This window comes from Triticum urartu, chromosome 7A, assembly GCF_056163025.1.
Source record: "Triticum urartu cultivar PI428250 chromosome 7A, HENAU_Tu73, whole genome shotgun sequence".
Classification (NCBI taxonomy): Eukaryota; Viridiplantae; Streptophyta; class Magnoliopsida; order Poales; family Poaceae; genus Triticum; species Triticum urartu.
Window position 1 is genome coordinate 7,648,783 of NC_141879.1, and position 25,390 is coordinate 7,674,172.

Genomic DNA, 25,390 nt, shown 5'->3' on the forward strand with positions numbered 1-25,390 from the left:
AATATTAATAGCAAACATGAAAGAGAAATCACACCCCCAAACGCTGACACACAAAAAGGTAGAACGTACGTGCACCTCTTCGGATGGGGCTTGCCTGCTCCCGCCTGCGTGCTCCCATCGGTGCTCCGCATCGTTCCTTTGCATCCTACCGTTCCATCATTTTCTCTCTCCCATCATCGTTTTTTTACTGCCAAAAAGATAAATCAAGAATACCCATTTATTACTTCATGCCATCCGTAATACACGCACATCGTTGAAACCTCCTTTCACAGCAGCCATGGACTGGACTCCGTTGGGAGCAGCCATGCCGATGTCGACGTTGTCGGCTAAACTCCGGCCAAAGCTCCAAGCGGCAAAGACCATCTGCACCTATCCCACATCTTCCCCTTGCCCGTGTAGAACCACACGGTGGGGCCCGGGCTTAACAGTTAGCCAACAGCCCAACAGCTGACAAAGAACTGACGATGGCCCCGCATCACCATCCGAAACCGATTGCTTGCAAGCCATCCTCCATCGGCCATCGCCCTCCTTCCCTATATATTACTCCTACGACTACGAGCAGCAGAGCAACCAGCTCCATCTCTTGGCCTCAAAAACAATTCTGGCCCTTATAGGTAACGCAGCCATGGACCCGGTTGCGCTGCTGCAGGTGCTGAAGGTGGCCCTGATGAACCCGGCGAGGGAGAGGGCGCCGCCAGGGCCGTGGAAGCTGCCGGTGGTCGGCAGCATGCACCACCTGGTGAACGTGTTGCCGCACCGCGCGCTGAGGGATCTGGCTGGCGCGCATGGCCCGCTCATGATGCTACAGCTTGGGCAGACGCCGCTGCTGGTGGCGTCCTCCAGGGAGACGGCGCGGCTGGTGCTCAAGACCTACGACGCTAACTTCGCCACGCGGCCAAAGATCCTCGCGGCCCAGATCGTCACCTACGACTCGGCCGACATCCTCTTCTCCCCCTCGGGCGAATACTGGCGCAAACTCCGCCAGCTCTGCGCAGCCGAGATCCTAGGCCCCAAGCGCGTGCTCTCCTTCCGCCACATTAGGGAGGACGAGGTATGTATGTACTCCCTCATTCTAAATAAAATTAGTACAAAGTTGAGTCATCTATTTTGAAATGAAGGGAGTAACTCTTACGGTATTACGCGCGTCCGTGCATGCCGATACATAGTTTATCTTCGTTTTCTTAGCAAATAATCTCACATACAAGGATGGATTAAAACGGGTTCTCTACGCGTGTGTATGGGGTTTTGGGTCATAAAATATCCTGCATGTGATTGCTTTTTGAAAATTTGTACTCCCTCTTTCTATCTATATAGGGCCTAATGCGTTTTTTAAGACCGCCTTTGATTATTGACAAAATTAATAGTACTTCCTCCGTCCAGGTGCATAGGGCGCCTAAGAAAAAGCTCTGCGATTTAGGTGGGTTGAGATTGGACGAGAGCGCGCGCAGGTTTCCCTCAAAATCGAAACTGAATTTGGAAATTAATCCTGTCATTAGTGTTGGAAAGGAGCGCCATGGGAACATGCAGCATGCATGATTGCTTTCACACAGGAAAAGAGGCGGTACAGAGGAGAGAGAAGAAGCAACATACATGTTGTTTGCTTTCACACCGGAGATTACTAGGAGGTGGACCGGTGGGAGATTAGGAGAAGGAGCGCGTCTTGGTAGAGCGAACAGAAAAAAAACGAGATGGTTTAGATAAACGAGGAGCATTTAATTGAATTACGTCTAACACTTTTGGAATTTTAGGATTCTCTTAGGTGCCTTATGCACCTGGACAGAGGGAGTACATGACATGCACAATGTGAAAATTATATCATTGAAAGCTCCTTTCACACACGAATTTAACGGTGTGCTTTGTGTAAGTTGCATGTCATATATTATTGCTATAATATTTGGTCAAAGTTAGTCTCGAAAAACGCATTAGGCCCTATATAGATGAAAGGAGAGAGTAGTCTAAATACTCTCTATATATGATGCAGTAGTAATATACTAGTATGATACTTTTTGCAAGGGGTGCTCTTGAATATTGAACTTACTAGTTACTACTCCCTCAGTCCCACAAGTATTTTAGTTTGCAAAATCATCTTACATTGAGTCACGATCGCAACAAAATTAAAGACACCAGAGTAAGCTCTAAGTAACACGAGACAATAGAGTCACGTGCCCAACGGCTATATGTAAGTTGTCTGAATTTGTAATTTGAGTAAGTTGATTTCGTGGGAGGAGGAAGAAGAGGCGAGGTGAGGCGGAGCTCCGAGGTTGAGCCCGGAACGAGTCAAAACAGGAGACGATGTGGCATCTCAGGTGGAGGTGACTCCGAGGGTTGACATGTGCGGGTAGGGGCAAGGTTTAGAGTTTCGAAATGACAAATCAATGAATTTTTTGTTTGAATTTTAACGATTTTAAATTTGAACAGCTAGAAAGAACAAAATGTAGCGCAGAATGGACGTAACGACATTTTGGTCATGATGGTTAGTTTGTTAATCAGCTAGCAACCGACTCGAACTTTAGACGCTGAGTTATGAAGAAAATTGACCTATCGTTGTGCAGTACTGAAATATATGTGAATATTCAATGATCCAAGTTCTTTTTTACACATATATTTAAACCAACTGAATTATTTTGAGCATCATGTTCTTCCACCCTTGAAATCATCAAAATTTTGTTGAAATCTTTAACCTTGGTGTGTGTGCTTTTGGGGGGGGGGGTGTTGGAAATATGCCCTAGAGGCAATAATAAAAGCATTATTATTATATTTCCTTGTTCATGATAATTGTCTTTATTCATGCTATAATTGTGTTATCCGGAAATCGTAATACATGTGTGAATAACAGACACCAACATGTCCCTAGCAAGCCTCTAGTTGACTAGCTCGTTGATCAACAGATAGTCATGGTTTCCTGACTATGGACATTGGATGTCATTGATAACGAGATCACATCATTAGGAGAATGATGTGATGGACAAGACCCAATCCTAAACATAGCACAAGATCGTATAGTTCATTTGCTAGAGTTTTCCAATGTCAAGTATCCTTTCCTTAGACCATGAGATCGTGTAACTCCCGGATATCGTAGGAGTGCTTTGGGTGTACCAAACGTCACAACGTAACTGGGTGACAATAAAGGTATACTACAGGTATCTCCGAAAGTGTCTGTTGGGTTGACACGGATCAAGACTGGGATTTGTCACTCCGTATGACGGAGAGGTATCACTGGGCCCACTCGGTAATGCATCATCATTATGAGCTCAAAGTGACCAAGTGTCTGGTCACGGGATCATGCATTACGGCACGAGTAAAGTGACTTGCCTGTAACGAGATTGAACAAGGTATTGGGATACCGACGATCGAATCTCGGGCAAGTAACATACCGATTGACAAAGGGAATTGCATACGGGGTTGCTTGAATCCTCGACATCGTGGTTCATCCGATGAGATCATCGTGGAGCATGTGGGAGCCAACATGGGTATCCAGATCCCGCTGTTGGTTATTGACCGGAGAGTCGTCTCGGTCATGTCTGCTTGTCTCCCGAACCCGTAGGGTCTACACACTTAAGGTTCGGTGACGCTAGGGTTGTGAAGACATGTATATGCAGTAACCCGAATGTTGTTCGGAGTCCCGGATGAGATCCCGGACGTCACGAGGAGTTTCGAAATAGTCCGGAGGTGAAGAATTATATATAGGAAGTGCTGTTTCGGCCATCGGGACAAATTTCGGGGTCACCGGTATTGTACCGGGACCACCGGAAGGGTCCCGGGGGTCCACCGGGTGGGGCCACCCATCCCGGAGGGCCCCATGGGCCAAAGTGGGGAGGGGAATCAGCCCATAGTGGGCTGGAGCGCCCCCCTAGGCCCACCCCATGCGCCTGGGGTTGAAACCCTAGGGGTGGGGGGGCGCCCCACCTTGGCTTGGGGGCCACTCCAGCCCTTGGCCGCCGCCCCCCCTTGGGAGATCCAATCCCCAAGGGGCCAGCGCCCCCCTAGGGGCCTATATAAAGGAGGGGGGGAGGGGGGGCAGCCATACCCGGCATCCTTGGCGCCTCCCTCTCCCCTGCTACACCTCTCCCTCTCGCGCAGACGCTCGGCGAAGCCCTGCTGCACGTGACGACTGCATCCAACACCACACCGTCGTGCTGCTGGATCTTCATCAACCTCTCCTTCCCCCTTGCTGGATCAAGAAGGAAGAGACGTCATCCGCTCCGTACGTGTGTTGAACGCGGAGGTGCCGTCCGTTCGGCGCTTGGTCATTGGTGATTTGAATCACGGCGAGTACGACTCCATCATCCACGTTCTAGTGAACGCTTCCGCTCACGATCTACAAAGGTATGTAGATGCAATCTGAATACTCGTTGCTAGATGAACTCATAGATGGATCTTGGTGAAACCGTAGGAAATTTTTTGTTTTCTGCAACGTTCCCCAACAGGGGGGGGCTTATATTATATTCCCGGCCGGATTAGACAGCACACTCATCGAAGGCGGAGGCACGCCAAAGACAAGAAGGGGATGTGGAATGGTACGGGAACAAAGGAAGCTGGGGGAAAAGAAAGAAAAGACTGCCTGTTAGATCTTAATCCAACGGTCTAGAAAATCAACTTACTCCAAGAAAAATTCCAGGCTCGATTAGCGTAAAAGAAACTTATAAGTACCATAAGTACGGCATTTATGTTTATCTTTCAAAATGTTTTAGATCCAACTTTCTAGAAAATCAACTTATTGAACAGGCAACTCAAGTACGACTTTAATTATGTTTGTGTTGCGAAATGCTTTCGGTCACAACATGATTTATGACTGAACAATCTAGACGAACCCAATGTAGACGAACGCCTCCAGAACCAGTAGATTTGCATCCAACTGTGGCATTTAAAAAAAATCCCACAATTTAAACAAACTGCCATGGCAATTTGCAAAATGCCACCCAGCCTCTCCCAATATACGTGAAACTGTTGTGTTCGCAACAGCGGAACGTTTGCTGGGGATTGGCATCCCTGAACAATACGTTTAATTCAACGGGTCATTTACCTTCAGATGAGGATGCGGGTGGAGCAGATCCGCCAGGCAGGGTCGTCGACACCCGTGAACATGAGCGTCATGTTCCATGGCCTGACCAACAACATCGTTGCGCGGGCAGCATTCGGGAAGACGCCGAAGAAGTCACCAGAGTTCCTAGCCGCCATCAAGTCCGGGGTGCGCCTGGCGAGCGGCTTCGACATCCCCGACCTCTTCCCGGAGTGGACGACAGTGCTCGCCGCACTCACCGGCATGGAGCGCAGCCTCCAGGGCGTCCACAAGACGGTGGATGCATTCCTGGAGGAGATGATCAATGAGAGGAACGCCGCCCGCGCCGACAAGATCAAGGTCGGCGGCCCCGAGAACGTGGACGAGAACCTCATCGACGTGCTCATTGGCCTACAGGAGAGAGGCGGCCTTGGGTTTGAGCTCGACAACAGTAGGATCAAGGCCATCATCCTGGACATGTTCGTGGGAGGCACGGGGACAGCAGCATCGTCGATGGAGTGGGGGATGTCGGAGCTGATGCGGAACCCGCTGGTGATGAAGAAGTTGCAGGGCCAGATCCGAGAGGCGTTCAAGGGTAAGGCCGTGGTGACGGAGGCCGACCTGCAGGCGAGCAACCTTCGGTACCTGAAACTGGTGATCAAGGAGGCACTCCGGCTGCATCCGCCGGCGCCGCTGCTGGTGCCCCGGGAGAGCATTGGCAGTTGCGAGCTGCAAGGGTACACGGTCCCTGCCAAGTCGCGCGTCGTCATCAACGCATGGGCCATTGGGCGGGACCCGGTGTACTGGAAGGATGCCGAGGAGTTCCAGCCTGAGCGCTTCGAGGACGGGGCTGTAGACTTCACCGGCAAGAGCTACGAGTTCGTCCCGTTCGGTGCTGGCCGCAGGATGTGCCCCGGCATCAACTACGCGCTTGCCATCATGGAACTTGCCCTCGTCGGTCTGCTCTACCACTTTGACTGGTCGCTGCCGGTAGGCGTTTGCGAGGTCGACATGGAGGAGGCCCCCGGCCTCGGCGTGCGGCGCCGCACGCCGCTGATGCTCCTCGCCACGCCCTTCGTCCCGGCCGCCCACGAGTAACTATGTTTGCTTGCAATGCAACTACACATATAATAAGCGTGCCCGTATCATCCAGTCGAAAAATAACTGTGCCTGTATAATAAGTGTGTGTCGTGTGTTTATAGAAATGTGTGTATGTGCATATCTATGAGTGTTTATGTTTGTATTGTGTTTGAAAATAAGTGTGTTACAGTGATGTCACCATGTTATCGACAAGCTAGCCTGTTCCGTTTTCCTCCTCCGTGTGAACTACTAGCGACTATGTCGCCAGCCTCAAGGCGTTAGTCGGGTCGCCTTCCCGAGGCAAGCACAACTTTACAGCGACCTTACTCTAGATACCAATTGTTGAAAATTCGCCCACAGAATTGATCACATCAAATCACACGAACACGCGTGCACGAAAAACGGATAGCCAAGGGCACGTGTCTCGCCCCTCTTTTCTTCCTCTTTATATTTTTTCTCTTTTTCTCTTCTTCTCTCGGTTACAAAACTCACGGCTGCTGTTGCTTTTATAAATGCAGCCACGACCCTAGGACCTAGTCATACATTTACAGATTTGCTATTTTACAGTCGAGTGTTTTGCAATTGGCCGTCATTCAAATCTATGTCTGTCCATTCTCGCGCGGAGATTCGCATTGGGTCCTGTTGTCTTCGGGTTGGTTTTTATATTATCGGGCGCGGTTTTCTTCTCAACCCGTATCCGCCGTTCCGCCCCGCCCCGACAGTGTTGGTTTTTGTCCTTTTGAATTTAGGAGCGGGGGTGTCGTTTCCCTTTCATTTTGGGAGGCTCTGTTTGTGTTTGGATAAGGCCGAGGGGAGAGAGCTCGAGCGGCGGAGCGGAGTAGGTGATTCCATATGTTCATGGCGAGTCCATTCCTCCACCGCAGGATTTTGATTTCTCATCCCTTTCTCTTCGATCTCCGGCTTCCGTGGTAGGTTGTTCTTGTCTCTCGCCCTGTCCCGTGGTCTGTGTGTTGTGGTCGTGTAGTTTCCAAATCTAGGTGATCTTTTTGTTTTGATCCGTGGTGGTGTATGTTGCTGCCTTGTTGTTGTAGGCTAGTTTTGAGAGGAGTAAATTGCAAAAAAACACCATATTTGTGGACCCTAAATAAAAAAACCGCCACGTTTCATTTTTTTTGCAAAAACCCACCACCATTGTACAGACAAATTGCAAAAAAGACTGATCAGTCAATAAGCAGCGATTGACGCCAAAACTGACCGATCGGTCCCACTTGGCAGGCTGACATGGCACCAAGTTTTCACACCGTTTGACTAGCCCATTAAAAGGTTCCCAGGGCCCACCCGTCAGCTTCTTGGCTTCTTTCTCTTCTCCGAGCCTCTTATCCACGGATGCTGGCCTCGCCGGCGCCGCTCCCCCACGCCTCCCTTGCTGGCCAAGCCTCCCCTCCCTCCCCTTCCATTGCCGGCAGCCACGGCAGTTCCCGTTGTCCCCGGCGGAGGCAGGGCCGGACGGAGGCTCGGTGGTCACGGGCTCACGGCGGCTGGAGGTAGCGGCGGTGCTGTCGCTGGTCGGGTCGAGCTCCCCCACGCCGAGCTCGCCGATGACCTGAGACCAGCACGAAGAGCTCCCCGACCTCCAGTGCTCCTTATTTCCCAACCCCGCGACCCGCCCCATACTCGATTATCCCCGTCGCTGTTGCAAACCTCGGCCCGCCATCGACGCCGTTCATGGTTGTCGCGGCCAATGACCACCGCAAATCACTGAAACTAGCCGAATAGACTTGTCGTCGTCTGAATACTCTCTTCCCCAGAGGAATCGGCGTGAGGAGCCAGGAACGGAGGAACCGTCGGCGTCGCTTTCATCTTCTCTGCCTCCGGTGGAGCTCCACGACGCGCTGATCTCCTCTACAACTAACCCATGTGATCTGCCTCAACTACATCTGCTTCGCAAGGACGTGCATAAGGCACTAATGCCTCTTCCTCGAGCTCTCTGCAAGGCCGCCCCCGCCCTTCACCTCTGCTATGTCATCCGCCGCCGACGTCGCGGCTAACTGCCGTGCTCCGCTGCTGTCCCCGTGTCCTGGACCCACCTAGGCGTGCTAATCCATTGATTTCCGCCTGCACATCGGCAGCTCACAGCCCCGACAGCAAACACACCGCGCGGCGAAGCTTCAGATTTGCTCTAGATCCAGCTCGTCGCCGCCCTCGCAGTTCATGTCGATGGCCACCTCCGGCGCCCGTTGCTCCTTCCCATCGCGTGCATGGCCACCGCCACGGCATCGGGCGGCTCGACTAGGAGCAGGTCGTGGCGGCGCGTCCAAAAGAAGAAGGCTGCGGCAGCCCAGCAGCGCGGGGCGGCGGCGCCGACAAGCGTGCGGGCGCGGGCGCGCTGTGGCCTGCGGGGCAGCGACTGGTTCGATTTTGACTGGTCAAACCTGACTAAGTTAGCGCCGTTAGTCCCTTCGTGACGGGCGCCGTCTCCCCCTCCGCCAGGTGGCATCTGACAGTGGGACCCAACGGTCAGTTTTGCATCAAACGGCTCTAATCAACCAATCAGCGTTTTTTGCAAACTGTCAGTACAATGATGGTGCGTTTTTGCAAAAAAAAACGAAACGTGGTGGTTTTTTGATTTAGGGTCCCCAAATGTGGTGGGTTTTTGCAATTTACTCGTTCTGAGAGTGTTCTATGTCATCTGGTGCTTGTGGTCGTCTGATTTTGTTTCCTCTGCTGTAGATGCAGGTGTAGCGGTCGCCTGATTTTCTGCGTGCATTTTATATCTGTTGTAGATGGCTTGGCCTGAGTTTCTGCTAGCTTGCGATGTAGATGTAGTGCTTATTTTTGTGTATCCTTCCTCTGAATTTGTTGGCTCCTGATGTGTTCAGTTGCCTGCTCATATTTGCTCTTGTAGGTCTTGAATCCCTCTTATATTGTTGTAGGTGTTTAGTTCCCCTGGTTTTGTCAGTCTTATATCATCTCTCTGAATTTATATGTGCTAGCCCTGTAGTGCTGATGTAGTTTAGTGTTAGTCCACGTTGTAGTCCCCACGCTTTTTTTATTTGTAATTACAGTGTAATATACTCTAGAATTATAGTGTAATTTAGCCCAGATTTTCAGTGTAGTCCCCATGGTTCTTTCTTTGTAATTCCAGTGTAATATGCCCTAGAATTATAGTGTAATTTAGGTCCGTTTTTTCAGTGTAGTCCCCATGGTTCTTTCTTTGTAATTCCAGTGTATTATTTCCTGTAATTACAGTGCAGTATACCCTATTTACTGTGTAATCCCCATGCCAGTGTAATTCCTGTGCCTTTTTAGTGTAATTTGCCCTACTGAATTGCCCACTGTAATTCATGTGCTATTCCACTGTAATTACCCTATATGTATACTGTCATTTTACTGTAATTTGCCCAAATGGCCCGCTGTAATTCCTGTGCTTTTCCTCTGTATCCCATATTTATTCTGTAATTTATATTCAGTTTTTAGCCAGTGTAATTCTTGTGCCTTTTTACCCTAATTTGCCTAATTTACTGTGTAATTTGGCTCAAAGTTTCACTGTATTTATAATGGTTTTTACACTATTTTTAGTGGTACTTTCAGTATATTATACCTGACATACTTACACTGTATTTCATCAGTTTTACGCTGTAATATGCCCAATTTGGCCTTGTAATTGCACAGACTTTTTGCACTATAATTTGTGTGGCATGCTCTGTAATTTTCCGCTCCCTTACAGTGTTTTTTGTTCTGAGATTTAGATTGTACTTCAGCCACATTGCTCTATAAAATTTTATTTATTTGTTTTGCTGTAAGATCAGTGTTTGTTGTTTCTGTTGCTGCTCTAGGATCAACATCTTCAGTCTCCTACTCTAAATTCATGTTCTCAAACAGGGCTTCTGCTGCTGCTTCTGCGGCTGTTGTATCTTGTTGATGCATTTCTTGCCATGTCTGCAGAGTAAGTTAATTTATTCTCTGTTATTTCTTTTCTTTTGTCCTTTGTATCTTTAGTGGAGGGTCTTTCCGGTGTATTTCTGCTTCTTGTTGATGCATTTCTTGCCACTGCAGATTAACTTACAATTCTCTGCGGATATTGGTCTTTTCGATGTATTTTAAATGTTCCTGGGTATTTCTAGCGTAGATTCTTTGGTGATTCCCACTGTATTTATTATGTTAGTATCGTTGTAGTTACTCTGTATTTTTAGTCTGTATTTACACTGTAAGTTCAGATGCTTTTACATTGTAATTCCATGGTTTTTCTAGTGTAAGTCCATGTGTTTTTACATTTCCCAGGAAGTTACAGTGTAAATATAGGGGCACTTTACACTATAATTCCTGGGTTATTTCACTGTAAACCCTGGATCATCAACATTCTTGCACTGTAGATGTTCATTTTTAGAGTGTAATTTACACTGTATATTCTAGGCGATTTCCACTGTATTTTTTGTGCTGTTACACTGTAATTCGTAGGTATTTTACAGTGTAAGCTGACAAGTTTTGGCAAGTTTAAATCTCTGGTACTTTTCAGTGTCAATTCTTGTGTTAATGTGGACTATAATTTCTAGGGGATTTACACTGTAAGTCTTGGACTATTGCAATGTTATTGTTAGGCAGTTGCAGTGTAAGTTGGCAAGTTCTGTTAGTGTAAATCTTGGACTGTAATTTGTAGGTGTTCTTGGACTCTTTTGCACTGTAATTCTTGATAATTTTCAGTGTCATTTACTTTGTCAACACAGTGTGTAGGCTCTGATTTTCTTTTTTCTACTCTTTGCAGCCTTGTTTTTGTATTATACTTTAGAAATGAGTTCCTGTCATTTTTTTTGAATGTTTCTAGGCTATTAGGTGCACACATTCTTTTGTATTTTTCTGCATGCTTTCACTAATATTGAGTCTGCAGTGTAATTTTCAACTACCTCAGGATTATAGTGTAGGTTCTATGATTTTTTGCCACTGTATTTCTTCATTCTAGACTTCAAAGTTTCTGTAATTTCGCAAGTTTCAACACTGCTAGCGATCACTCATTTCTAGAGTATCGTGTTTGTTTCTAATTTTTGTATCTAGTTTCTCTGATGCTTTTCTTTTTCAGATTTTCAATGTAAGAAGGTGAGGCGGGTGAAGGGGTTGAAGAATATGGGTACAAGTAGAAGTGTTTCTGACCTGGTGATCTTCCTGGGTTTTCCCCCAATGTTTTGGCTGTTTGGTGGGTCGCAAGCTGATGGGCAGTTGTTCGCTATGGTCCAAGGTATTGTGGTTCAGGTTTAGTTGAAACCGGGTAACAGTTTAGCCCGACCCGTTTTTTAGAAATAGAAAACATACAGTCGCCGGGATGGGGTTTTTTGGACATACAAGTGTCCTCTGTTTATCTGTCAGGAAATGTGAATGTTACCGAATTGAAAAACAGTCAAGTGCTAAATAGACACTCCCTACATTTACTACTAAACCAACACGGACACGGCTGCTACAGATTCCTAATTCAATTAGAAACCTGACACACATACATGTACTAGGAAACTACAAACCGACTCAAGATAGCTTTCCTATTCTAGTACTAACACACATACACTTTTCAAACTAATTATCCCGCAACGTTGATGACTCTTAAACAAACTGAGGTATTGTTTGGATTATCCTAACAAACAGCACGAGGCAGCCAGCAGGCTAATCCATGGGGCCCAGCCCGGCTGCGGCAGCATAGCCACTCGTAATTCAGATCAAAATATGACTTGATATAAAATATGGCCTGATCTAGAAAAAATGTTTCATTCATGTGACCTGAAGCATTATCCCTAGCAGCTGACTTAAACCTACGCCAGATCATTATTGCATTAGATGCATAATCGGTTGTCAAGCACATCAATGAAGCAAGCAGATGTATCTACAACCCAATTCTTCAAGAGATTAAACTGAGACGGCAGGAATTTGAAGATGTCCTGATCACCTTTGAAGGTCAAGCGTATAATATGAAGGCTCACAATTTTGTAAAAAGCGACCTTTCATTGTCTAATGGTTGAGATAAATGGCTGATGCAGCCTCATGATATACATTGTTTGTACCTTATATTTTATAGCGACCTGATCCTGATATTTTGGGTTCGCATATTGTTTGAGATATTAACATTCTGAACAATGCAAGTCTATGATCCAGAATACTACTACTTGGACAATACCAGTTGTTGTACATTTATTCATTTGGAAACCATTGATTTAGGTTACTAGGTCATGAATTAAATATTAAAGAACTGAATTCAAAAAGTTAAACTATAAATAAGAATAGTACTATAGTGAAAGTAGACCATGAAATTGACTTGAAGCAGGAAGGTTTTCAAACAACAATTATTTTGTTTAGAATAATGTAGAGCAATAATTATCTAAAAAAATCCGTGGTGTAATGTACAAGAATAAATAAGAACCCTAAAATTCAACGTGAATTCAGAAACAAAACAATAAACATGAAACAACGCCTCCGTTTACACTATAATCCGAACAGTCTAACCACTAAGGACTAGAGAATATTGCTGGTATTGAACATCTCACTGGTGTAAACCCTAAACCTTAACCCCAAACCCTAACCCTCAAAGGCCAAATTAGATTAACTGACAATATAGCGAATAAGTAGAAAGTTCTAAGGAATAAACCTTGAACCCTAAACCTAAACCCTAAGCTATAAGCCCTAATCCCTAAGCTTTAAACCGTAAGTCATAAATCCTAAACTCCGAGCCATAAAGCGTAAGCCGTAAACCTTAAACCCTAAGCCCTAAAGCTTGAACCCTAAACGCTTGTACTGTAAATAGCAAACAATAGGCGCCTGATAACAAAATTATAAACAAATGAAAACAGTAAAAGGAATTATGATTTAAGGAGTATATATTTGAACATATAATAAATATGTGTTGGTCGAAGTAGAGCATATGTATAATCAAATTTCATGTAATTGTGTATCAAAATGATTTGACTACAAATAGATAGATCGAAAGATGTGCATATATGGACAGAAAAGAAAATTGATTGGATATTTATTTCAAGAGTGCATGTTACAAGATGATAGAAATTAATTTCTTTATAAAATATATTTTGAAGCCTAAATTAAGATAATATGTGACATGAGAAGAACGATTGATTTGAATGAAATATAACTTCACTTGTGGAGGACACTGATAAGATAACAATATACAGTTACTTCACTAGTGCAGAACCGGGCAATAGCACCGGTTCGTAAGGCCCTTTTGTGCCGGTTCGGTAACCGGCACTAAAGTGTGGGCACTAAAGGTCCCCCCCCCTTTAGTACCGGTTCAGCACGAACCGGTGCTAAAGGGCAACCACGTGGCACGAGCCAGCTCCTCCCGCCTAGCCGTTGGAACCGGCACTAATGGACACATTAGTGCCGGTTCTGTTACAAACCGGGACTAATGTGTCGCACATTTGACCCTTTTTCTACTAGTGCTTAAAGAAAACAATACAAATTAACTTTAGCGCAATAAATAGAAAACATATTCAAAATAAATGCTGATTATAAGGATGAGAGGCAATTTGTTTGTAACTTTAGAGTTGCTCAAAGTGCATATGACTAGGACATATTAAACAATAGGTATCGTAATATGAATGGTGGATTTACACGTATGAAGAGATAGGGAGCCATTAAGTTTTGACTGTAAGTTTTTAAGAGGAAGTTTGGTGGAAACGAACCGAATAGGTATCGTAGTATGAATGCTGCATTTACACATGCGCACAATCCAAGGTAGTGTGGGAAGACATGATGTTTGGCCGGTCCACCTGCCTCTTGTAGTTAATGACCTATCACATATAATTAGAGTACTTTGTGGGGTAGTTCCTCACTTCATCACCGGGCCCTCCCTAATGCACTCTCCACTTGTACATCAATGGAGGACAGTGGCGAACATGGGGTTTCGCGAGATGAGCCTCTTTCAGAATTTTGGTGGAGTTGCATCTGCTATTGTAGGAGATTTGTCGGCTGCACGCCGAGGAGGAGAAGGCTCAGTCAATGGCTGAGTTTCGGGAAGACCTGGGCGTCGCAGGAAGAGAACATCAATGACATCTTTGGAATTGGTTTACGGTACTAGTCGGATTGAACACCGGGGTCCTGGGTGTGAGTGCGGAGTTGGTGTCGCTGGGGTCACACATGCTAGCATTGTTGCTGAGGATGAGGGGGCTTAGCTGGTGCCACCGCTGCCAGTCGTGGCGGTGGGGTCGACGGTGGCAGTGGCCGAGGTAGAGAGGTGATCTTGGTAGTGGCCGTGGCTGTGGAAGGCATTAGTGGTACTGTATGTACCTATCTATCATCATTTTATCTTTTCTATCAATGTAATTTGCTTCGTGAGAAGAAAATGAATGATTTGAACGTGTTCATGTACTCAACTATTATATCTTTGATTATTCTTGGTTTTTAAATACATTCGCATGGGATGAGGACTGATAGTAGGTTGAAATTTGTACACTAATCTAAGTTCCGCAAGATGAAACTAAGAGATTTATTTACATTATACAAGACGAAACTTACGGTAGACATATAGATTGTAACATAGTTTTATGTCAATGCAACATAAAGAATGTATTCAAATAGATTGTATTCCAGTTTTGAAAGTAAACAAATCACAACATTGGATTCCAATAGATTGAAGAAGAGAACACATCTTAGTAAAACAATGGTCGATAACAATTCACTGTTATGCAAATAGCACATCGCAGAACAGACATAACTAATATGAAGGGTATATCCATGCAAACAAAGAGAGAAATGATTCAAGAATGGCAGCGTTTTTGGCTGTTGTCGCACTTTAAAACTAAAAGTACTATAGTACTCCCCCCGTCTCAAAATGTAAGACGTTTTTCCATACTACCAAAGTGTGAAAAAACGTCTTACATTTTGGGACGGAGGGAGTAGAATCATATATAGCATAGTTTAAAACATTGTTTAGTTTATGAAATCTTTAATGTTTAACACTTACAGATAATACCATAATAACCCCATACAATATATTTGTCAAATACACTACTAGTACATTACAAGTATGCGCACAACATAACAAATTTTTGATCATTTTCTAAAATCTAAAACATTTTTAAAATTCATGAACATTTTATACTATTTGCAAATATTTGTTTTAAAACCGTGAACATTTTTTAACAATTTTATTGAATAGGCGAACATTTCTAGAATTGTTGAACATTGTTTTTGAAATTGGTGGGACAATTTTTGAAATTCAAGAACATTTTCTTGATTTGACAAACATTTTTTTGACATAACAAACCTTTTCTGAATCAGCAAACAATTTATGAATGAATAAACTATTTTGTAAGTCACAAACAATTTTTAAATTTTCAGATATTTTTCCATTCATGAACATTTTGTCAATTCATGAAATGTTTTTCAACTTCATTAATATTTTCAATAAACGAGGTTTAAAACAATCATGAACATTTTTCATTTCCCGAAAATTTGATTTTAAAATTTCGAACATTTGTTGAATAGGTAATTTGTTTTTACATAAAATCACAAACATTATCTGCAACAACATACATTTTATGATTTATTTTAAAATTTGATTTCATTTTTTAAATTTTCTGAATTTTATATCTCTAAATTATTTAAAGTATAACAAAAGGAAAATAAAAATAAAACTAAAACTAAAAAATGAAATATAAAAACAGGATGCCCGGACAAGGGCCGGCCCATATGGGCATGCTGAGTCTTCTCCCAGCATGCAGTGCGTAGTATAGAAGGTACCTACTGCATGTGCCGGCCATGGCAGAGAATTCCACTGTGTGAAACATTTTTTTAATCACTTATATATGGCATTGATGTGTAATATTTTGTAAATTTAGGGGTAATTTCGAAGATCTACCGCAAGAAGGAATAGCCCCATTAGTATTAGGTATAGCCCCTCTATTCGTTGATAATTAAAAAGTTTCGTGGACTTGAAGAAAACATTATGGATCAAAAAAATATTCATGAATTTGAAAAATAAAAAATAAAATAAAATGAGAAATAAAAACATGAAAATAAAATGAATAAATAAAAACCAGATAAAATAAAATGAATTAATAAAAACCAGATAAAATAAAAAAATAAGGAATTTGTTTTTGAGACAACAATAGAAAAAATGAGGGAGCCTCCTTGGAAGGTTCCCAAAACCAGTAATGGAGACAGATACATATGGGTTGGCCCAGTCAAGGAAGGGACGTTGGAGTCAGGTGACTTTTCCGCCTAAGGGGCCTCTCACCCCTGTCGACTCTCCCGGCGGCCTAGTGGGCCAGGCTGAGGATTCCATGTCGATTCCATCATGGGCCGCATCAGGCGGCCCACGGCATATACAAGAAAGATTCTAGAGAACTTGGCGTACAAGACAAGAGGCAGGAAGAAATTCGATCATGAATTTAAAAAATGTTAATCAAGCATTTAAACAAAGGTTAAAAAATTATTTGAAAAATGTTAATCAAGCATTTGAATTTTTTTTAAATGTGTTATCCATGTATTAAAAATAATAATCAAGCATTTGAAAAATATTAAATGTGTATAGTGGGAAAAATGTTGACCATGTATTAAAAACATGTTAATCTTGTATTTGAAAAATGTAATCAAGTATTTGAAAATGTTAAAATGTATTTAGAAAAATGTTGACTATGTAGTATAAAAAATGTTAATCTTGTATCTGAAAAATGTTAATCAAGCATTTAAAATATGTTTAAATTATGTATAGAAAATTGTTGACCATGTATTAAAAAAATGTTAAACCTGTATTTGAAAAAATTTAAACGCTGTTCCTGGCGATGTGGGCGCCTCTCCTCTCAGCTTCTTCTGTTTTTTATACAACGAGCAATGTTTGGATTGGCATGGATAAATGATGAGCTGATGACAGATGAGTCGATGATGTATGAAAGTAGCTCCATCTGACTGATTCAGATGTGCAGTAACATCAGAATCGACCCCTGTTTATTTCCTTGGTTCATTTGGGTTCTTCCTCTGAATTTGTCAACTCAACGGCCTGGCTAGATGGCAGATGCAAACATGGTAAATCTAGTAATTAAGTTCAGTACCTACCATCTGACTACATTGATCAAGCAATCATGTTTATGTGCTGATATGTTCTCTGCATGTTGTCAAGGTTTCACGATACTTAGCAGTGGTTGGCAGAGGGGAATTGTATTATCGGAAATGATATCCAGCGAACGTTCGTTGGGGACGTTTTCCCAGCGAACGCGCTGGTTACAGTCCGTTTTTCCTAACGCAAATCATGGCGCAAGCGTTCGCTATAGACAGCGAAGTGGTGAACGTCATATCTTTTTTTCTCTTAAAAAAAGGCGAGCAATTTAAGCTCACTCTCAACTGATTGTGTGGTTTCCCCTCTTCTATAGTAAAAAAGCAGAGCTCCCGCTGGTTATGGAGAAAACAATCTAACACAAGAACAACATTACCACTACTTGCAAATAAAGCAACAATGCACTAGCATGTGCAGACCCTACTGTTCTTCACTCTTCAAGCATGGCATTACATGGAGAGGTATGCGATTCCAAGAAGGCGAACACTGGATTATCGAATAAGAACCGTCAAATGAAGGTTTCATCAAATTAAGTCTTAAAATATTTATGCATCCGAATTCTTAGTAGAAGCATGAATCAAAGTGCGGATTTTTTTACACACCAAGGTTCTGAAATGAGGAGTGAAATAGATGCTAAAATATGCATGAAATGGGGATTGTAACACTATCCAACATCAGTGTCATATAGGTAGCTAACATAGTAATTTTCTTCCATGGTTGCTAGTTGCTAGTGTTTGTCATGGCCTGCTAAGTTGATGGCTTCCTTCCTCGCTTCCAACTGCTAGCACATGACCTGCGCGACAACAGAAGGTAAGTATGAGCTCGACGCGGAAACTTATGCGGCATAGGAACTCGATTCACAAGGCCAAGTTTGCCCTCTTCTTTAGATAATGGAAGAGAAAACCCTCCTGGCCTGATATATGGCGACATAAAGGTATTTAATATGAAAAGGAAATTGTGGCATACACAGAGCAAAAGGTTCAAGAGGTCAGGTCGAGGTTTAGAAGCTAACTGCTGTTCAGCTATGTAACTTCACCAGAACTGAAACTAGGATTCCTAAACCTGTACCGCCTGCTTGCATCCAAAGGTTTCTGTAATTCTTAACCATAAGTCACATTAAGATAGGCGTCATACCTGAAACCTATCAATTCTACTTTTGCTACTAATTCTTTTGATCCTTTCTCAGATAGGATCACACCAAAATGTATCTACAAATTTCACATGAGCAATTCAAGTCTAACAGGGTTCTCGTGTTGTTGCTTCAACCACCTACAAATATGTTTTCTATCTACGGTCTATATTTTTACTGTGGGAAAACAAAAATATTGACCTATTTTTGCTGAGCATATATACAGGTTGTATAGACAGAGACTATGCAGTATGTACAAAGAGAATAACAAATGGTAATTAGTAACAGCTTGGTGTTTTAAATAATTAAGGATAAGCTAATGCTCAAGCCAAAAGCGGCGATAAAACTAGTCCGATGCTCCAATCAGGAGCAAGGACTAACTTAATTAAATGTTGGCGTGCTCATATCATCTTATACTCCAGTATAATAGAATCAGCGAGATGGTTGTACTAAATTCAGAATCGCTGAAGCCATACCTGTATGTCTGTACAATGTATAAGCCACATCTATCTATATGCTCACAGCGAACTCATGGACATATAGTGTATGTAATCTGTAGGTAGATGATCAGTACAAATTCAGGGATTTATGATTAAACCTGGATCAGCTTTGCCTGATCACCTCCAAGTCACATCTTGGGTTGCATGCTGATAGGCCCTATGTTTCTTTTGGCGATGTCCAGCCGCATCGTTGCTCAACGACCCTTGGAGCACCATTTGCCGCTTATGTGCAGATCTTGTTACCTGCTTACACAGAGATAACGGTAATCAAAATACGACCCAACAAGAAAACAGAATACTAAACATAAAGTTATGCCTTGATTCTGCAGAAAAAATAAGCTTAAGCGTGCAGTATAAAAAGGTTGACAAGGCTAAAATATGAATGTGGCTTCCATGGAGAAGGATATATGCATTAGGTTTTACCCTTGTGGAAGGTACAGGTTCACTCTCTTGAAGCTTCTTCCTTAAATCCTCCAGCTCTTCGCTCCTTTGAGCAAGTTGTTGTTCTGTCGCCGCAAGGTCCTTCTTTGTTGCCACATGGCCATGTTTTTCTTCCTCAAGCTCCTTATTTGCTGCCACATGTTCATGTTTTGCTTCTTCAAGTTCCTTTTTTACAGTTTCAAGTTGCTCCTCCCTTTTTGTCATCTGCTCCTTGATTACTGCGCTACCAAATGAGTTAGCATAATAGACCAGGATCCTAGTAAATTAATTTTGGAGCAGAACTTGGACTATATGAAAGATCACAAACCTTGATAGTCATGCTGTAAATTTTCCTTTTCTTCCATGACCATATTAATTACATCCTGGAAGTCCACTTTCTCATCCTTGAGCTTTTTGTTCGCTTCTACGAGTTTATCAACCATTGTCTTGATTTCCAGGTAGTCGACATTGGCATCCCTATGATAGCATATCTTTGACTGGAGCTTAAGAACCAATGCATCAACAATATCATCCATATATAACCTGGAAGTTCAGTTGCTAACAGAATATCACAAAGATAGAATAGGTCATTTCGAAAGGATAGTTCGCATAACCAGTAGCAGAGCTTGTGCCAACATTTGTGACCCTAGCTCAGTAGTTGAAACAGAGCAACTACACTCTGCTTTTGTACTAATAGACAACAGTGTCACTGATGGATCAAATTCGGACTGTCAAAGATGGTAGCAGAATGGGCATGAAGCATAACAACAGAGTTTTCATTTGGACCATCCAGAATATTTCGTGTGCATGTTCATTATTGACCATTCCATGAATTTTAATTGACAAAAATGGCAAACATATGTCCTAATAACAGATTTGGGGGATTCGGACTAAATGTGTCCTTATCTAATTTACACAATATTAATGGAAATAGAGGAATCAATGTCATCTTGTGTTCACGAAATTATTATCTAAAAAAATTGATATTCAGAAAAGTAGCCAAGGCATTAGCACTGATCCGAACAATTGCAGGGCTACAAGCTAGCATGTTGTGCCCTAGAAACAGAGCCTGCCCAAGCAAGTAATGCGACCCAACAACAATCCACATGAACAAAAACAGTCGCACAAGTATACAGCCGAAATCTAGCTGAAATAACAAGAAATGGCAGAAAGCTAAGGGCGGAAGCCCGAGCAAAGGCTCGGTCTGTTAAAAAAACAGGGGCCAATCTTTACCCTCTACCTCTAGGAACAGCTAAGGAGTGAAAGAACTAATTATCTAGAAAACAAACTGAATCAGAGGCTGGGATGGTGCAACCAGAGCAGAGGAAGCTAACCTTTCACGATGCACAAATTGACGAGACCTAGACGTGTTACTAGAGAGCTTGGAAGTCTCTTGAACGCAGGAGCAAGACGAAGAGATGCAGTCAGTCACTCACCAACCAAGGGACAGTGTTGTGAAGGCTACCATATATTTTTCAGTACTAGCTCACCTCATCTCGTACTCAACGTATCAAAGGTGTGATGGCTTCTTTTATTGAGTGAATAATAATGGTGTGAAGTACGGAGAGAGATGACAGAATGGCATGTTGGTTGGTTCTTCAAAGGAAATACTCATTCATTAAAAAAGATCTGCGTCTTTTTAACCACATTTTTATACAGTATTTGCGCTTGCAAAAATCATGTGCCATATGCAAAAATGGAGGACAGGATGAGGATTTGCAATTAATTGTGCACCAGATTATTTTTCTCATGGCATTCACACAAAAGAGAACATTTTTAAGCGAAAATTAGCAATGAACATCGTTTTACAAACCAGGATGTCTTCGTTTATTCATACCGATTTTAAATGGCAAATAAAAATTTCAACTAAGTGGAAGCCAACTAATTTGTTTTTTTTTTCGAGAAAACTTCCGATTTATTTATCAACTGTCAAGGTAGTACAAAGAACACTAGAAGTAAAATTTATATCCAGGTCCGTAGACCACCTAGCGACGACTACAAGCACTGGAGCAAGCCGAAGGCGCGCCCCCGTCATCGCCCCTCCCTCGTCGGAGCCGGGCAAACATTGTTGTAGTAGACAGTCGGCAGGTCGTCGTGCTAAGAGCATCTCCAGCCGCTGGCCCCCCAGGAGGCGCTAAAAATCGCCCCCCGGGGACGCACCGGCGCAAAACGCACGCTGGAGGCGTGATGCCACCCAGTCGCGGCGCCCACGGGATTTTTTTGAACGGCGCAAACACGACGAGTTAATGCATATTTCGGCCACTTCAAACCAAATTCAACCAAACACGGCGCAAACACGCCCGCTCATACATATTTAAAGTATTTTACAAAAAGAAAAAACACACTACTAGGCCCGCCCGCCGTCTCGCTCGCCTCGCCGCTCCTCGCCGGCTGCCGCCCTTGCAGTTCTACATGTCGAGGAGGCTGTAGAACCGCGTGTAGTTGCCGCCGCCGTCGTCGTCATCGCCGTCCCTGCTGCAACCCTCCCCGGTTGGCGCGGCGGGTTGGACGGTCCGGCGGCGTCCTCGTCGTCGTCGCTGTCGAGGATCACGATGCCGTGCTCGTCCTCGCGCCCACGCTTGCAGGCGGCGATCTCCTCCAGGGCCCGGGTCTGCCGGGTCATCTCCGTCCGGAGGTAGTCATCGCGCGCCCACCGCAGGGCGTCCGCGTCGGAGAAGCCGCGCTGGGCTATCTCCTCGTACTCCGGGGGGAGACTGGGCTCCGGCTTGGGCGCGACGAGGACGAGGCGCCCGGAAGCGGGGGTAGAGTCGGCGATGCGGATACCGGAGCTGCGGGTGCGCCGATTGACAGGCGTGTCTTGGGGCTCCACCTTGACGGGCTTGTCCTGGGGCTCCGGCTTGACGGGGCGGAGGCAGGGAGAGCCGGTCGACCGACCGGACGAGGAGGAGGACGCCCCGGGGTCCATGCGCCTCGGCGTCCACGAGCTCCCACGGCGGCGAGAGAAGGACGTGGGGGAGGGGTACTCCAGGCTCGGCGTGTTGCCGCCCTCGATGTACTCGAGGACGGCCTCTAGCCTGCAGCCGGGCACGCCCCACCATCGGCGCCGCCCCTCGGAGTTGAGCCTGCTGGAGGGCACGGCGCCGTTGGTGGCCTCGAGTTGCTCGGCGTGACGGCGGCGGAAGTACGGCTCCCAGAGCGGGCTGTCGGGGACGTAGCGCGGTCCCTCCCTCGCCGCCCGCGGCAGAGAGGCGCGGATACGAGTGATCTCCGCACGACACACCGCCCCGGTGGGCGGTGGTGGCACTGGGACCCCGCCGGCGCTGATTCTCCACACCCCGGGCACCCGCATGTCCGGCGGGACCGGGTACTCGGCCTCGAAGATGAGCCGAGCTTCGTCCTCGTGAAGGTGGCGGCGGCCGAAGCCGTTCGCCGCCGCGCCGTCGCCTGGGAGTCGTTCGGCCATTTCCTTGAACTGGGGCGGCGAGGGGAGAGGGAGGAAGGGGAGAGAGGGCGCGTTGGCGGTGGGAGACTCTGTGCGTGCCACCCGCGTGCTGGGGTCGGCTTATATAGGCGGAGGCGGCGCGAGCACGCGTGGCCGCCTCGTCTACGCGTGGCATGCGCGGGGACGCACGTCGTCACGCCTTCACTGCCCCGCCCGTGAGGCATCAATGGCGGAGGCTGACCGGCGCGGCAGCGCGCGGCAGTTTTGGCATTGATTCGCCACGGGAAACGAGGCGATGAGGACGACGAAGCGACGAGAAGCGAGCCGAGTCGCTGGCAAGGAGGGCCCGCGGCTCTTTCGCGCCAAAAACGATTCGCCCGGCGCCCCCGAGCGCCCCCCAGTGCACCGGGTTCGGGTTGGGTCCGCCGATACCAATTTCGGCCTGAGCCGGTTAAAATTGGGCCCTTGGGAGCGCGTCTGAACCGATTTTTTGGCGCCGGCGGCCCAAAAGTAGCCGTGGGGGCTTTGTTGGGGGCGCGGCTGGAGATGCTCTAAGGCCCCATAAGACCAGCGCATCAGAACAACAACCGCCGCCGATAAAGAGAAGCGTAGACCAGAAAGATCCAACCTCCAGACACACAAACGTAGACGAACGAAGACCGCATCCTGTCGGATCCACCAAAGACAAACGCCAACCGGATCGCACGAGATCTGTCGGAGATAAACCTCCATACGCCTTCCGACGATGCTTGAAACATCACCGGGACGATGGCTTGATGAGAAGGACCTTATTCCATCTTCAAGAAGCCGCCGCCGCCTCGTCTTCTTGAGCATGACACAAACCCTAACAAAATTCAGAAAAGCATATAAAAACGGAGCCCTCCCGCCGGCGAGGGCTAGGATCTACCATGCCTTCATGGTCCAAAGATCATAGAAGATGAGGTGGACCAGCGGCGCCGGCGAGAGGCAAGGAAACCTAGACGAGAGTTTCGCACGTCTCTCTAGCTTTCTGTGCTTTGCTCGTGTTGGGTGGCACTCATGTGTCGCTCACGAGCAAACAACACGAGAGTAACCCGTAGGTTGTCGTCATCGCTTGCATGCACCATGCTAGCAGCAGGGATGAGTGGTTCCCGGCCTGCATGACGAAGTCCCAGGGCGGCTTCTCAAGGCATGGCAGATATCAGTGACAATGAGACAAGGGATCCAGAGAGCATTGTTCTGGCGGCTCGGGTGACGGTGCATGGGATATTCCAAAAATATTCAACGTCTATCTAAAAATATGTATAAGGTGCATTAAAAAATATTCACCGTGTACATGATTTTTGTTTTCAATGTGTGTTTGGAAAATGTTTAACATGTATTCAGAAAAAGTTCAAAGTGTAAAAAAATGTCCGTACACTAAACTGGACGGATTAAAGTAATTCATGGATTTTAAAAAATGGAAAAACAAGCCAAAAATAAAAAGAAAATACAGAAACCGGGAAAATTGGAAAGACCAAACAAAATTAGAAAACAGAAAGTAGCTAGGCCCATTTTTAGAATTGAGTGGTCAAATTGAGTGTTAAAGTTAAACCTCAAAAGGGGGGTGTGCCCTCGTTTTAGAATCAGAGGGAGTACATGATAATAGTGCAACTAAGCACATAGCTCATAGTATATCTTTGAAATACCTTCATATTTATATGTAGAATTCGATTTTTTGGGAAAAGAAATTACCCCCCCCCCCCCCCCCCCCCCCCACACACACACACCTCGCAACCGCCGCGCCCGGCTCCTCCACCCCAAGCTCTCCCTCTTCCTCCCCTCTCTGCCACCGGGCTTGGCCCGGGCGACCCTTGCGGCGACGGCCCTTGGCCATTCCCCTGTCGGTGGCGTTCTGGCGAGGGGTGGTACGGCTCCGGGGGGTGTCCATTGGCGGAGGCGGTCCAACGCGGCGACGAGGTGTCCTGGCGGCGCGCAGGGGACTTGCTGGGTGTCGCGGTGGCGCCCGCTCGGCCTAGATCTGGGCCCTTTGGGCCCATCTGGGTCTGGGCGGGCCGACAGCAGGGCGTGGTGTCTGCGTGGCTCCCAGGAGGCAGAGGAGGTGCGTCGGGCTGGTGGAGGGTAGCGGCGCTGGTGCTGTTGGTGCCACAACGCAGTGGCCGGAAAATTTGCTGGCCTGGCCGGGCCCGGGTGGCCTGGTATGCCCCGACTACCGCGTACGGCTGGCGACCACGACAGTGCTGGAGGCACATGCCTCTTGCGCGACGGCGGTGGAGGTGGTTCCATCCCGCGCGACTCCGGTGCTGCCGCCCTTGCTCCCTGACGCTGCATGTCTCTGTCCTCTTGGCCTCGTGTTGGCGTTCTCAGCGAGGCGGCGTAGATGATTTCAAGACCGTGGTGGCGCGCCCTGGCGGGTGGCAAACTGGTTGGGTGGCTCCGGATCGGGCGGGTAGTGGTGTTTCGGGTGCGTGAGAAATCACTGCCGGTTCTTCCGTCTTCGATGCGGTGACGCCTGCGGCTGCCGCCATTCCTTCCAGAAGGGTGTTTTTGTTATCTTCAACGCAACAAATTTGTGATACACACGGATCAGAAAAGCCTAGTTCATGTTGAGGAGCAGCGATTGTCGACACCGTGGCAACAAAAGGCATTCAATAAGCTCATGGGCCTCCCTTACACCACCAAATTTAAGAAAGGAGTTGAGAACAACGCACCTGATGCTTTGTCTCAAGCTACTCACACAGACCTACTACACTCCGCTTCCTCTTGTCGCCCAACATGGATGGAGGATATCATTACCAGTTATATCACTAACCCCCAAGCACAGAAACTTTTTAACTCGCGGTGCGCCCAGACTCCAAAGGCTGTTTTGCTCTGGAAT

At 46.0% G+C, this 25,390-nt stretch overlaps 1 protein-coding gene and 1 pseudogene across 1 annotated transcript; one reads left to right on the forward strand and one right to left on the reverse strand.

Moving 5' to 3' along the window:
• Nucleotides 1-304: 304 nt before the first annotated feature.
• On the forward strand, nt 305-6,263 carry LOC125523338 (premnaspirodiene oxygenase pseudogene; annotated as a pseudogene).
• An 11,395-nt stretch (nt 6,264-17,658) lies between these two features.
• LOC125523635 (uncharacterized) lies at nt 17,659-20,616 on the reverse strand. Its single transcript, XM_048688680.2, has 5 exons — nt 20,465-20,616; nt 19,459-19,673; nt 19,134-19,369; nt 18,809-18,953; nt 17,659-17,874 (listed from the first exon to the last, which is right to left on the reverse strand). The coding sequence occupies exons 2-4, from the start codon at nt 19,664-19,666 to the stop codon at nt 18,828-18,830; spliced, it is 570 nt and encodes a 189-aa protein (XP_048544637.2). The 5' UTR covers nt 19,667-19,673; nt 20,465-20,616; the 3' UTR covers nt 17,659-17,874; nt 18,809-18,827.
• Nucleotides 20,617-25,390: the final 4,774 nt, after the last annotated feature.